The 11,735-nt window shown below is 47.4% G+C and overlaps 12 protein-coding genes across 12 annotated transcripts, besides 8 other annotated features; 11 read left to right on the top strand and 1 right to left on the bottom strand.

Moving 5' to 3' along the window:
* On the bottom strand, nucleotides 1-321 carry Tco025E_07451 (trans-sialidase; the record flags this gene model as incomplete). Its single annotated transcript, XM_029374316.1, has 1 exon — nucleotides 1-321. A coding segment is annotated over one exon (321 nt), but the record flags the coding sequence as incomplete, so codon positions are not given.
* On the top strand, nucleotides 320-619 carry Tco025E_07450 (uncharacterized protein; the record flags this gene model as incomplete). The annotated part of the gene is made up of 1 exon (XM_029374315.1): nucleotides 320-619. One exon carries the CDS (start codon nucleotides 320-322, stop codon nucleotides 617-619), a length of 300 nt encoding a protein of 99 aa, XP_029225587.1.
* Nucleotides 620-747: 128 nt separating this feature from the next.
* Nucleotides 748-776: a microsatellite.
* Nucleotides 777-1,053: 277 nt separating this feature from the next.
* Nucleotides 1,054-1,752, top strand: Tco025E_07449 (uncharacterized protein; the record flags this gene model as incomplete). Its single annotated transcript, XM_029374314.1, has 1 exon — nucleotides 1,054-1,752. One exon carries the CDS (start codon nucleotides 1,054-1,056, stop codon nucleotides 1,750-1,752), a length of 699 nt encoding a protein of 232 aa, XP_029225586.1.
* Nucleotides 1,753-1,974: 222 nt separating this feature from the next.
* On the top strand, nucleotides 1,975-3,054 carry Tco025E_07448 (ribosome biogenesis protein NSA1; the record flags this gene model as incomplete). Its single annotated transcript, XM_029374313.1, has 1 exon — nucleotides 1,975-3,054. The coding sequence occupies one exon, from the start codon at nucleotides 1,975-1,977 to the stop codon at nucleotides 3,052-3,054; it is 1,080 nt and encodes a 359-aa protein (XP_029225585.1).
* Nucleotides 3,055-3,227: 173 nt separating this feature from the next.
* Nucleotides 3,228-3,258: a microsatellite.
* A 35-nt stretch (nucleotides 3,259-3,293) lies between these two features.
* On the top strand, nucleotides 3,294-3,617 carry Tco025E_07447 (uncharacterized protein; the record flags this gene model as incomplete). Its single annotated transcript, XM_029374312.1, has 1 exon — nucleotides 3,294-3,617. The coding sequence occupies one exon, from the start codon at nucleotides 3,294-3,296 to the stop codon at nucleotides 3,615-3,617; it is 324 nt and encodes a 107-aa protein (XP_029225584.1).
* A 41-nt stretch (nucleotides 3,618-3,658) lies between these two features.
* Nucleotides 3,659-3,727: a sequence feature (A-rich).
* Nucleotides 3,728-3,975: 248 nt separating this feature from the next.
* Nucleotides 3,976-3,992: a microsatellite.
* A 186-nt stretch (nucleotides 3,993-4,178) lies between these two features.
* Nucleotides 4,179-4,205: a microsatellite.
* A 268-nt stretch (nucleotides 4,206-4,473) lies between these two features.
* Nucleotides 4,474-4,977, top strand: Tco025E_07446 (uncharacterized protein; the record flags this gene model as incomplete). The annotated part of the gene is made up of 1 exon (XM_029374311.1): nucleotides 4,474-4,977. One exon carries the CDS (start codon nucleotides 4,474-4,476, stop codon nucleotides 4,975-4,977), a length of 504 nt encoding a protein of 167 aa, XP_029225583.1.
* A 68-nt stretch (nucleotides 4,978-5,045) lies between these two features.
* Tco025E_07445 (uncharacterized protein) lies at nucleotides 5,046-6,344 on the top strand (the record flags this gene model as incomplete). Its single annotated transcript, XM_029374310.1, has 1 exon — nucleotides 5,046-6,344. One exon carries the CDS (start codon nucleotides 5,046-5,048, stop codon nucleotides 6,342-6,344), a length of 1,299 nt encoding a protein of 432 aa, XP_029225582.1.
* A 237-nt stretch (nucleotides 6,345-6,581) lies between these two features.
* Nucleotides 6,582-6,609: a microsatellite.
* A 67-nt stretch (nucleotides 6,610-6,676) lies between these two features.
* Tco025E_07444 (uncharacterized protein) lies at nucleotides 6,677-7,639 on the top strand (the record flags this gene model as incomplete). Its single annotated transcript, XM_029374309.1, has 1 exon — nucleotides 6,677-7,639. The coding sequence occupies one exon, from the start codon at nucleotides 6,677-6,679 to the stop codon at nucleotides 7,637-7,639; it is 963 nt and encodes a 320-aa protein (XP_029225581.1).
* Nucleotides 7,640-7,925: 286 nt separating this feature from the next.
* On the top strand, nucleotides 7,926-8,825 carry Tco025E_07443 (uncharacterized protein; the record flags this gene model as incomplete). Its single annotated transcript, XM_029374308.1, has 1 exon — nucleotides 7,926-8,825. One exon carries the CDS (start codon nucleotides 7,926-7,928, stop codon nucleotides 8,823-8,825), a length of 900 nt encoding a protein of 299 aa, XP_029225580.1.
* A 261-nt stretch (nucleotides 8,826-9,086) lies between these two features.
* Tco025E_07442 (N-acetylglucosaminyl-phosphatidylinositol-deacetylase) lies at nucleotides 9,087-9,845 on the top strand (the record flags this gene model as incomplete). Its single annotated transcript, XM_029374307.1, has 1 exon — nucleotides 9,087-9,845. The coding sequence occupies one exon, from the start codon at nucleotides 9,087-9,089 to the stop codon at nucleotides 9,843-9,845; it is 759 nt and encodes a 252-aa protein (XP_029225579.1).
* Nucleotides 9,846-9,956: 111 nt separating this feature from the next.
* Nucleotides 9,957-9,990: a microsatellite.
* An 87-nt stretch (nucleotides 9,991-10,077) lies between these two features.
* On the top strand, nucleotides 10,078-11,037 carry Tco025E_07441 (endonuclease III; the record flags this gene model as incomplete). The annotated part of the gene is made up of 1 exon (XM_029374306.1): nucleotides 10,078-11,037. The coding sequence occupies one exon, from the start codon at nucleotides 10,078-10,080 to the stop codon at nucleotides 11,035-11,037; it is 960 nt and encodes a 319-aa protein (XP_029225578.1).
* Nucleotides 11,038-11,077: 40 nt separating this feature from the next.
* On the top strand, nucleotides 11,078-11,452 carry Tco025E_07440 (RNA-binding protein; the record flags this gene model as incomplete). Its single annotated transcript, XM_029374305.1, has 1 exon — nucleotides 11,078-11,452. The coding sequence occupies one exon, from the start codon at nucleotides 11,078-11,080 to the stop codon at nucleotides 11,450-11,452; it is 375 nt and encodes a 124-aa protein (XP_029225577.1).
* A 48-nt stretch (nucleotides 11,453-11,500) lies between these two features.
* Nucleotides 11,501-11,538: a sequence feature (A-rich).
* Nucleotides 11,539-11,735: the final 197 nt, after the last annotated feature.

The raw sequence follows: 11,735 nt of genomic DNA, 5'->3' as shown, positions 1-11,735 counted from the left end.
CACGCTTGCTCCCTGCAACGCTTCCCCCGCAGCGCCATCACTTGCCGTGATGAGTTGCGACACGATGGTCCTAACGGTGTCGGTATTGTCTTTCGTGCAGTGCGCCTCAGCGATGGGAAACGGTTTCTCACCCACTTTTATAAGGACGGGGGCGCGCAGCGAGTAAATCGTTCCCTCCTCAGCCGAGACTTCCTTCCAGCAAAAAAATGAACCGGCTGGCTCACTCAGCGAGGCAACCTCAGAAGCTTGGCTGCTTATGCACATTGACAGCATGCAAAGAAGGAGGAACAGCATCGCAGAGGAAAACAGGTGCCGCGGCATGTTGGGCCTCTCTCTCACTTCTTTCACTCCTTGCGGTGGTTCCGCGCGGGCGGCGGCGGCTGTGTGTGTGCGTGTTTGTGTTGCTGTCGGTTTTGGCAGCTGCAGAGCCCTCAAGGCGCACAGCGACAGCAAGGAGCGTTTGGCCTCTCCATTCCTTCGGCGCGCTTGCGTATGCGGGCAAGAGGCGGAAGAAGTGAAGGGGCCAAAAGGGAAACAGGCGACGATGCAAACAAGGCGCACTCGGGACGCGCAACTGTCCCGCAGCATGAGACTCACGCTCTCCATATTGGAGCTATAGAAGGTTTTTACAGTAACAGCCAGAAAAATTTTTCCAAACTCAATTGATTCATTAAAAAAGACACATCTTCCCCAATGTATAAATTGATGTCAATCCCCACTTAGCCGGTTTTTTTGTTACCCCCCCCCCTCCTCTCTGTCACTCTCTCTCTCTCTCTTACTTTTTATTGTTATTAGTATAATGTTATTGGCGGTGGGGTTCGGGCCGGTGTATTAAGCAAAGGCGTTAGTGGACGGTGTTGGGTAGCGTTTTGACCTTGATTTTTGGGCCTGAAATGAATGCTTTTTGGCGGCATGAGTTCTGTGTTTGCCACGTTTTTTTTGTTTTCTGCTTTCTTCGCTTTGCTTCTTATTTAATGAATAGAAAAAAAATCGAGTCGGCAAAGGAAGTATTTGATATGAGCTTTACACAAGATGAGGATAGTGGCACTCTGAATGGCGAGAAGTCAGAACAGAACATTTCGATTGATAATTTGTCTGTTGGTGACCCCAACAACAAACTTCATTCGTTCTGGGGTAAGAGCGGAGTTTCGCTCTGCGGGCGATATTCGCACCAAGTCCCAATTGACAATGGCTGTGAATGGTCTGAGGGATGAAAAGAAAGATAATTTTTTATCGCCTGTTGCACTTTCTGAAAAATCTGAAGAGGACTCTGGGCCCAAGAAGTCTAAAGAGGTGTCGGAAAAGGTTGGGAAACAGATGCTGATATTAAAACAAAAGTTGCAGGCGGAAATGAATAGCAAAAAATTGCTAGAAGAAAAATTAGAAATGGCAAAAAGCACAATTGCCACACAAAAAAAAGAAATTTTGTTGCTCCAGCGTCAACTGCAGTCAGGTGTTAGCGAGTTATCGGGGCGAAGACTGGAGGGCTCTCTTCGAGAGGCAAACTTGTTAAAGCCCAAGTCAAGTGGTTTGGGAAGGGCAGAGAAGTCTTCTCAAGAAGACGATGATTCTCACTTACAAAATAGCTTGAGTAGGCTATGTGCTGAAAGAGATGAGCTACTGAACTGTGTGAGGAAACAAGGTAAGCTGATAGAAATCCTGAAACGGCAGAAGCTGCATTTGGAGGCCTTCATTCTTGCCGATATGAGTGAAAATGAACTTGGAAAGTACTTTGATCTTGCTCGGATATAAAAAAAATGTATTGATTACTTGTGCGTGTGTGTTTTTTTTGGTGTTTTTTCTTCTTTTTGTTTACTTTTTGCTTCTATAACCTTTAGTTTGCTTATTGGTGAAATAGGCGTTAAGAGATGGCTGTATTTCTCCGTGTCATTCCATATGTTTCTTTTGTTTTAAATATTTGCTCTTATTTTTTTTCTCTCTCTATCTTTCTTTTGGTTTTGTGCGTTGAAAGCCATGGCGTGTGTTACGGGGGATGATACTGGACTGGTTAAGGTGTGGGACGTTACAAAAAGTTCGGGGGCCACTATAGCCTTTTCCTATGGTGAGCAAAGCCGAAAAAGAGGCATTGCTGGTATGTGCTGGATGGACAGCTCAACGACAAAACTTGTTTTTTCTATGAACGATGGAGTTGTTTCGGTATTGGATTTAGAAGAACGTAAATTGCTGCGGTCGAAAAAAATGGGGCTTGTTGCGGGCTTACCTAATGGTCTTGCGTTTGTGAAGGACAAACTTGTCATGGTAGCTAAAGATGGCAAGTTATTAATTGCTGACGCGTCATTTGAGGAAGGGAATATCCTCAAATGTAATGGTCCCGTTGAGGCTTTTCATATTCATCGAAAATTTGGCATGTTTGCAATGGGAGGCCAAGATAATGATCTTTGTGTGTATGATGTTTCTGCAGAAGATGTGTCGATTCCCCTGTTTAAGGCGAAAAATGTGCGGGATCACGTCTTAGATGTGCCATATCCTGTATATGTGACTGGAACATGTATCATCAATCCCTTTGTATTCTGCACGACAACCGCCTATCATCAAGTTCGTTTCTACGACCGTCGAAGTAGTGAAAGACCTGTACAAGAATTTGAGATCAGCCGTGAAATTGAGCGTAGGCCGACGACGCTAATGCAGTGGAATTGCAATAAATTTCTTATAGGAGAAGCGAGTGGGGATATACACTTGTATGACACAAGACGTGGTTTTGCGTCTAGAGCCAAGTTGCGAGGTGGTGTTGGGAGTGTAAGGAGCATGGCAAAACATCCAGCTGGTCACCAACTTCTTGGTGTTGCGGGGTTGGATCGCAAAGCAAGAATATATCACGTCCCAACTGGAAAGCTGTTGATGACCATGTATGCCAAGCAGAAAGTGTCAACCATACTTTTTGATAGGCATTTGCCGCTCGCAGATAATACCGGGGCTTTCAGTAGTATTGCAAACACCAAACAACCGAGTAAATCCTCCACACTTGGTGATGAGGTTTGGGATAACATGGATCCTGTGGTGGATGACATCACAGAGGGTGCCGTTTCGCTCTAGTAAAACATGATAATGGAAATAATTTAAGGTTATAAAGCTTTACGCAAGTGTTATTGCTATTATTGTATTTGTGCTATAATTTAATGTCCGTGCAGAAATTGGAAAATAACAACAAAAACATACTGGATTACGGGGGAGAGAAAAACTGAATATATGTGTATATAGTTGTGGCATTTTTCTTTTTATTTGTTTTCTTTTTTTTTTAATACTAACAATACTATCAGCAGCTACAAGTCATAATGGCTTCTTGCAGAACAGGACGGCTCCCAATGCCGGACGACCCACTTTTCAATCCCGCACATATGGCTGGTCTTCGGTCAAGTGCGCGTATTGCAGGAGTTGGATTACTCGCCGTTATTTGGATCATGTACCAAAAGCTTTACCACTCGCACCATTATATTACATACAAGGGCCCCGACAATCCGTTTGCTCGTATTCGCCATCGTCGCTACCCCGGTGGAGGTTTCTTCTTTGGATGGGGTAACAATGGGCTGAATCGTGATTGTGGTTTGAAGGAATGGGAATGCTGGGCGGGGTACACCGGAAAAGAGTATACGTATTAGGTATTTGGATTTCTGTAAGGAAAAAGAAGAAAAGAAGAATGTTTTATTTTTCTTTTCTACTGTAGGGATGTTTTATTTGTTTTTGTTTTTACGTTTTTTTGTTTTTTATTATAGGATCAGGATAGTAGTGGTTGCGAATTGATGGGGAGCGTAGGAAAATCTTTTGCACATTCTTGTTTCTCTCCTATATTGGTACCTGGTGTAACACAATTGTTGGAGTTTTGTTGAACCCACATATCTTACCCTTCATGGTGCTCTGTGGTTGTTTTGTTTTCTTGTTTTTGCGTGTGCTGTTGTTGGTATCACTACGCAAGTAAAAGGTCGAGTTGATTTTACTAGCTAAGTTCATTCGATAGCTTTATTATTATTATTATTCCATGGACTATGAGCGACGCAGGGAACATGAGCAGTTGCCGACCCCAGTGATTCGTTCCGATACGGAATGCTGGCGAGTTATTCGAAACTATTCCCAACGCATTCAGAGCGAGGCTTGGGTGTACGGTGGACCAGCAGCTTATTTTTCCTTCAGTAAGAATTTCTGCTATGGAATTTGTAGCGATTTGTGTGTGTGTGTGTGTGTGTGTGTGTTTGTTTGTTTGTTTGTTTGATCCTGCATAGGGATGTTGCGAATTGAGTTAAGGCCACATTTTATGTTGCCTTGTTACAGACGCTTAGTTATATTTGTTTTTCTTTTCCCCCTGTATTAATCTTGCGATTTTTTTTTCTTTCATGGGTGCGTGCTCATGGTGTATAAATACAATAAATCTGCATTCTTTTTCCTTTTGTTCCCTTCTTTAAATTTATTACATTATTATTATCGACATTATTTATATTTTCTTAGACCAGAATTTTACTCATGGAAGTGCATAGCGATGATGAGTGTCCATTGCTTCTTGGTGAGTATATTCGATCAAATCCTTCTTCTGCGATAAGTGCACGGTGGGTATTTGAACTTCCCGATGAGGAACAAGGAGATTGTGTAGCGAAAATGGTTGAAAATGCAGTTTATCAAGAGACCTGGCTATCATATTTTAAATATGCAGCGAAAAAGGAAATTCCGGTAACCGAGGAGATAGCGTTAGAGGCGATTCATTCAGTTGGTCTTGATCCTTATAGTGCGCCGTTATGGTTAAAGGTTGTTGAACTTTGTTCGAATGAGGAAAAAAAAAGGAAATATTTCAACTGGCGCTGCGAGTGCCCTTGTATCAACAAGGTCTGGTGTATAAGGCATATAAAGCGTTTGAGTCAGAAGTCTCCAAGCAAACTGGACAACCCACGTCTAACTTTCTGTCACTCTCTGAAGTTGTGCAATATTCCAAGATCTTGGAGACGGAACCTAGTTGGCCCGATCGGTTTGTAGACGTGCATAACTGCAAAGGTGATCGCCGAGACGCAGTCATTTCCCAATGGAATAGTTTGTTGCAGTGTATGTTTGAAGAATATGAAGAACCTCAACTAGCTAAGGATCTTCAGTTGAGGCGGATTGAACTTGCATTTCGTCAGCTATGTAGTCAGTTTGCTCATGAGGATGTGTGCTGGTACGCGTATGCATGTTTTGTGGCTGTGGAATTGAAGGATGATATACAAGCTCGGGAAATAGTTGAAAAGGGACTTTGTTGCATTGGTGATAATTCCATCGCTCTTCGCTCCTTGCAGGCGTTATTATCCAAGTCAGAACTTGAGCCAGATTATACTTTTAAAGACCTGGTGAAGGAGGGGATACTTTTACAGAGATTGTGTGCAAATAGTGCAAATGAATCATTGAAAAATAGAAAACGGTTTCGAGATGTTGGTAAAACAGCAGCTGCAAATCGTATTAGTGACTGGAGATTTTATCATCAGTGGGCTTCCGCCGAACAATGCGTTTTGAAAGATGCGCAAATGGCTTCAAAGGTGTATGAGAGAGGGATGTCCTGCGCTGCAAAATCTTTGAAAGATGCTGTATTGCTGTCAAATGAGGCTGTTAAGCATCATCTATGGCGACAGGATGAGCGTGAAGTTCTTGGCTATTCAGAGCGTCAGATTGAGTTGCTCTCCTCTACGCAGCATGAAGGTCTTATACGGGCTAGTTGGAATCAACTTGTTCATGTGGAGTCCATTTTGGGATTGCCGTCGCTACCAAAAACGCTAAAAAGACGCGCAGAACATTGCGGGGGTGTTGCACGTAAATCAGTTATTGAGCGCTACCGTGTGGGTAATTATATTCCCTGCTCTGATGAGGACCTTGATTGGCTTGAATACGTGGACGATCTCTTCAAGGCTCGCAAGGAGGAGCAAGAACCCGTTTTTGAGGGGGTAACACCACTGAAGCATATGACGCTTGCTACAGATACGATGTCCCATCTTATTCCTCTTTTACCAGACGCATCCTTGTGGACTACCTTTGAGATGTGCCCCAACCGTGAACGGTCTTCAGGAACCGAAGATGCTGACGAAATTGTTGGATCCCGAACACTACGCGGGCGACTTGTGTATAAGTTAAAAATTGATGATAAGACAGAGGCCCGATTAAAGAGGGAGGCGCAATTGCGTCACGAAAAAGAAAATAAAGATGTGGGTAGCAAGACACTCAAGGGCCCACATACCGCTCTCCAGGCATTGGTTGAAAGACTAGAAGCCAAAAACTGGAATGCAACTCAACTAAGAATGTGTAGGGTGCTTAATGCCGAGTGGCTTATGAGCACACTCACTCACGGGGAACTGGACCTTCGCAAACGGCGTTCGTAACCTCAGATGGGAGAGTGAGGAATAAAGCTTATTAGTATTCTTTCTTTTCTTCCCCCTTCCACACTGAGCGATAGGTACAAGCACACATAAGCCCTTTATTTATGTCTCACGCAAGCAATCCTTCACACTTCTCACTATTCACTCTCTCTATCCTGTTCCCCTAGTCACTGTTATTTATTCTTTTGTTTGTATTGTCTTCTTCTTGTTATTGTCTCCTGCGGTACTCGTCACAGTGTGTTTTATTTTATTTTATTTTATTTTATTTCTTTTTGCAATTCTTCGCAGACGAAGAAAAGAAGAAAGGGAAAACAAAACAAGAAAAAAAAAGAGCAATGACAAAGATGCGGAATGACGCCCTTCGTGTTTTGGGAAGCAATCCGTTTGAAAACATTTCGCCCAAGACGCGTCTGAGGCAGCTACTGCAAACTCATCAAGGTAGAGATAAATTGTTTAAGGTGGTGCAATACTTTCTTAGGTTAAAACTATGGATGGATTCTGTGAATTTTAATCTCAACTATGTTCCGGGTGCAGAATTTACTGCTGTCGAACGCAATTTGATGACCATTGTGAATACCCGAAGGCTGTTTCGTGTGGGGCGCTTTGTTGGAGAATTTGTTCGAATGCGTTTGACGCTGATCAAGTGCGCCGAACTTGTGTACATTCCGGTCCAGGGCGGACAGTGGCTTGCGTCTTTTATTCAATGGCAGATGCTGTGCGATATGTTTGCTCGAGCTCTCATGTGCGTGAAGTCCTTGTGCGAAGATGTCGCCTTTCTTACGCAGAAAGGTTTTTTTAACAGCCAAGTCGCGGACCAGCTTATTAGCGTGGCTGTGCGGTGTACGCTTCCTGTGTTTTTGATCGACCTCTTCCTAAACACGCTTCGGTTGTTGCAGGGAATCCTTGATGCATCACAGAAGCCGGAGAAAAAGGAGCTCTTACTCTCAAAGGATTCCTTTTCGCTCTTGTCAAAGTACGACCGCGTGGATAAGCTGCGGCGATGCATGGCCAGGCCCAACCCTCTGGGCAAAGGAAATGTGGATGACGCCGAAGAGGAGGAGCTACGAGCGATAGAGGCGGAACAAGAAAATGAAATTATGGTCAACTCCTATCAAGAGCTACTCTGGAAGGACTTTGAGTTGCACTGGATTTTTGTCACCGAGCTCAAGTTGCTTCTTGACCTCTTTGTGGCCTTGTCCAATTTGAACCATTGGGATAGTCTTCGGGGCCTGGTTAGTATAGGAGGTCTATGCTCGGGGCTTCTGTCCGTCTACAGAGTCTGGACCTATGGACGTTGACGCCGTAAAGATGAAGACGCAAAATAAAAATAAATGTTGCTGACGATGACAACGACGCCGACAGTGAATGGACGTGGATGCATCTTTCCTGGATATTCATTTACTCCGCCATGGCATTTTTTTTTTTCCTCCCTGTTGTTGTTGTTGCCTTTTGCTTCCTCCTCATGTGTTTTTACTATTTGGTGCTTCTGGAGGTAAGCCTCCTGCTGTGGCAGGCGACATTCTCTCGCTCCCCCCTGTCTATCACCGCGGCACAAAACCACAGCTGTTGCGGTAGTTGGCGGCAATGAGCTCTGGAGCGACGCCGAGGGCCCAGAGGACCGCCGCCCCCGTGTCCTCATTGGCGTGTGTCGGGCGAAACGCGGGGGACTGGAGGAGCACGTTAAAAGTCTTCGTGGAGGAGGTGACCCGACTAAAGGGGGAAACGGACGCCCTTAAAGCCACCCGGGCTGCGATGGAGGCCTCGTGGCAGCAGACCGTGGAAAAGGTGAGCCTGCTCACCGATGAGAATCGTTCGTCGCAGCAAATCCTGTGGTCCTTGTTGGAGGAAGAGCGACAGAGGGCGCTTGCGGTGGCAACGGAAAGGGAAGAGTTGCTAGCGAGAGTGAGGTGCGTGGAAGAGGCGAGTGCCTGTAAAGAGAAGGAAATGCAGCGGCTGGCCGAGATGCTGGAAACAGAAAAGATAAAGCATAGCGTTTGCGTGGCCTTGCACGAGAAGGCGATGGAGGAAAAGGAAGCAGAGCATCGAACGGAGCTTAGTTTGCGGGAGAAGCGGTTAGAAGAGATGCAGCTTGAGTTGCGGCAGCAACTGGAGAGGCACGCACGTGAACTTCTGGCAAAGGACACATTATTAGATGAGGAGAGAAGGCGCCGGCGAAAGCGGTATGAAAGCGCCGACAAGGAAGACGTCTCGCATTTGCTTCACGTCAAGGGGGCGACGCCTTCGTCTCGACTCTCTTCGGAATCCACAACAGGCGTTGCCGATCTCTCTTGCAATACGGCCTCCATGACGCGGGTGGGGTCGGTCGTGGTTGCCGACGACGGTGCAACGCGCAGCGGCCCGAAGAAGAGCCGGCTGGAGGCGGCTCGGCAACAGCAACGACGACGCAACGGAAGCTGCAAGGAAGATGTGACACTGCTTTCGCTTAACAAGCTGAATGACCTTCAAGAAAACTTCCGTCTTTAGAGTGACCTCCTCTGGCGTGTGTGTGTGTTTTTTTTTTGTGCCCTGTTTCCCGCGTCTTTCGGACGTGTCTTCTTTGATTTCCTAGAAGCTCTATCTGTGTTGAACCCTTTGTGCATTTTACACCTCTTCGGTTTCTGCTGCTGTTCCACAGAGAGGGGTGCTGCATTGGCGGCACTGCGTGTAAGGGGCGGCCTCGTCATGGGTCTTTTTCTTCTTTTTCCTTTTCTCCCCTCACGAACTCATCCCCCCAAGTGAACTGATATGTCCGCTGTTCTTGCTGTGGCTGCTTTCGCATGCATCCTTGCGGTTCTTCTGCAGTGGCAGCGCAGGTCTACCGAACTTCGCCCCCGCATACTTGGTGATGTTCTCCTCGTCTTTGCCCACCCGGACGATGAGGCAATGTTCTTTTCGCCGATGCTGGAGCACCTGAAGCGACACGGCGTGGAGGTCCACTTTCTTTGCCTCTCGAATGGAAACTACGAGGGCCTAGGCGCCGTTCGCGAGAAGGAACTCGGCCTTAGCGCACAGTACCTGGGGGTTCACCGAAACAAGGTGAAGGTGGTGAACCACCCGGCCCTGCAGGACGGGATGCAGGCGTCGTGGGACGCGGCACTGATTCGGCAAGAGGTGGTGTCGTACCTTCAAAAGGCGAAAAACGTACGCACGGTGGTCACCTTCGACCAGTGGGGCGTGTCGTCGCATCCGAACCACGTCGCGGCCTATCACGGGGTTCGCCTGGTGAAGGAGAGCATGCCGCCGGGGATCGTATTTTTGAGTTTGCGCACTAGAAACCTACTGGGGAAGTACAGTGGGGCGCTGGCAACCGTTCCATACATGACAAACGTCTGTTCGCCGAGTAAACAGCAGCGGCTTGTTTTTCTCATACCCCCTCTCGCGTCCTTGACAAGCTTCTTCGCAATGCGACTGCACAGGACACAGCTCGTGTGGTTCCGCTACCTCTTTGTGGCGTTTTCCTCCTACACCTACGTGAACGAGCTGGAGGAGCTGAAGGCGCTCTAAAAAACAACAACAACGCGTTTTCCTCAGGGCGAACTTTGGAACTTGAAAACGTGCGGACGCTGTCACGTGGGGCGTTGGGGATGCAAAAGGAAGGCGAAGGAGTACTGCCTGGTTCCCGGTGCCGTCGATGTTGCTGTTGCTGGTGTTCGGGAAGACCACAGTGGTGGTGTGGGTGTGTGTGTGCGGATGTTTCTTCTTCTGTGTGTTCTCTCTCTCTCTTGCGGGGGCAGGGATGAAGAAGAATGCGTTCAAGCCGCCAGCAAATTGGAGCAAGTTGTACGCCAAAGTGAAGGAAATCCGCGACAAGTTGGAGGCCCCCGTTGACACGGTGGGATGCTCGAAGCTGTTCGATAAATCCGCGTCCGCTGAGACGCGGCGGTATCACATTCTACTCGCACTGATGCTGAGTGCGCAGACGAAGGACCACGTGACGGCGGCGGCGATGCATGCCCTCATTCGGTATGGGTGCACCCCTGAGTTGGTATCGAAAATGTCGGAGAAAAAGCTTGACGGCTTTATTTCCAAAGTGGGGTTTCACAACACAAAGACAAAACACATTAAGGCGGCGACCGAGACCATTTTGAAAAAGCATCAAGGCATGGTGCCGCGCGCCTACGCGGATCTCATTGCTCTACCAGGCATTGGGCCCAAGATGGCCCACCTGTTCCTTCAGGAGGCAGATGGGGTCGTGCTGGGCATTGGGGTGGACACCCACGTCCACCGCATCAGTCAACGCTTCCACTGGGTCCCAGCAACGGTGAAAACCCCGGAGGACACACGAAAGGCACTTGAGTCTTGGCTCCCACCGGAGCACTGGGGCGAAATCAACGGACTACTTGTGGGATTGGGGCAAACCATATGCACCCCCCGGCTACCGCGTTGCTCCGAGTGCCCGGCCGCCGAGCTGTGTCCCAACGCGTTTAAAGAGGCGAAGACGGGCGGAAAGCGGGGACGGATTGCCGACATTGAAGACGTCGGCACGCCGAGGGTCCGTAAGAGTCGTGGACGTGGTTGTACCTTCTATTTTTTTTTTTTTTTCTATTTTTGCTTGATCCCTCACGCACACGCACACACACCATCTTTATCTGCAATTTGTGTATTTTTGGCCTTGCTTATTGTTCCCTGTTGGCGCCCTGCAATGTATGTATCCTCGTTCACTCTCAACATGATTACTTTGCCTGCCTTTGTATGATAAGAACCACTCTGAAGGTGATCGCTGACAGCTAATCAAGATGTCCTTTGACTCCCCGTACAATCGTAATGTCTACATTGCAAGTCTCCCCGCCAACTACACGGATGAGGAGCTCCACGCCTTGTTTGCCCCCTTTGGAAAAATCCTGTCCACGGCTCTCGTGAAGGACAAGAACACAGGGCTCTGCAAAGGTTACGGATTCGTGCTAATGGAGCGTTTCCAAGATGCGTACAACGCGGTGATTGCCCTCCAGGGGCACAGCATTGCCCACACACGCGTGCAAGTGCGCCTGGCCCGGCCAGAAGCCTCGGCAAAGAGGGTATACCCCCTCATGTATCAGCAGGCCATGATCTACGATGCGGTGTCGCCGACGTATTTGCTCTTGCTCCCCCAACCGTACATCATGAGCCAGTGACGTGTGAACCTCACCGCAGTTGAAGAAGAAGAAGGAAACACAAAGGCCTTTTCGTTTCTGTTTTTTTTGTTCTTTTTTTTCTTTTTACATGCAGGACGAAGCTAAGGAAGGGAAACAATGAACTGCCGCGTTTTTCCGCCTCCATTTTCTTCCTTTTTTTTTTCTGGTGTTTGTGAATGTACTGCATATCCTTCACCGACGCCATAACACACTTATGAAAACCAACTACTTAAAATTTCAACAACAAATATTGCCAACACTCAACGGCATACGCACACCCGGA

Source organism: Trypanosoma conorhini (genome assembly GCF_003719485.1).
Source record: "Trypanosoma conorhini strain 025E chromosome Unknown Tco_14.4_contig_00575, whole genome shotgun sequence".
NCBI lineage: Eukaryota > Euglenozoa > Kinetoplastea > Trypanosomatida > Trypanosomatidae > Trypanosoma > Trypanosoma conorhini.
This window is presented reverse-complemented; position numbering and strand designations above follow the sequence as displayed.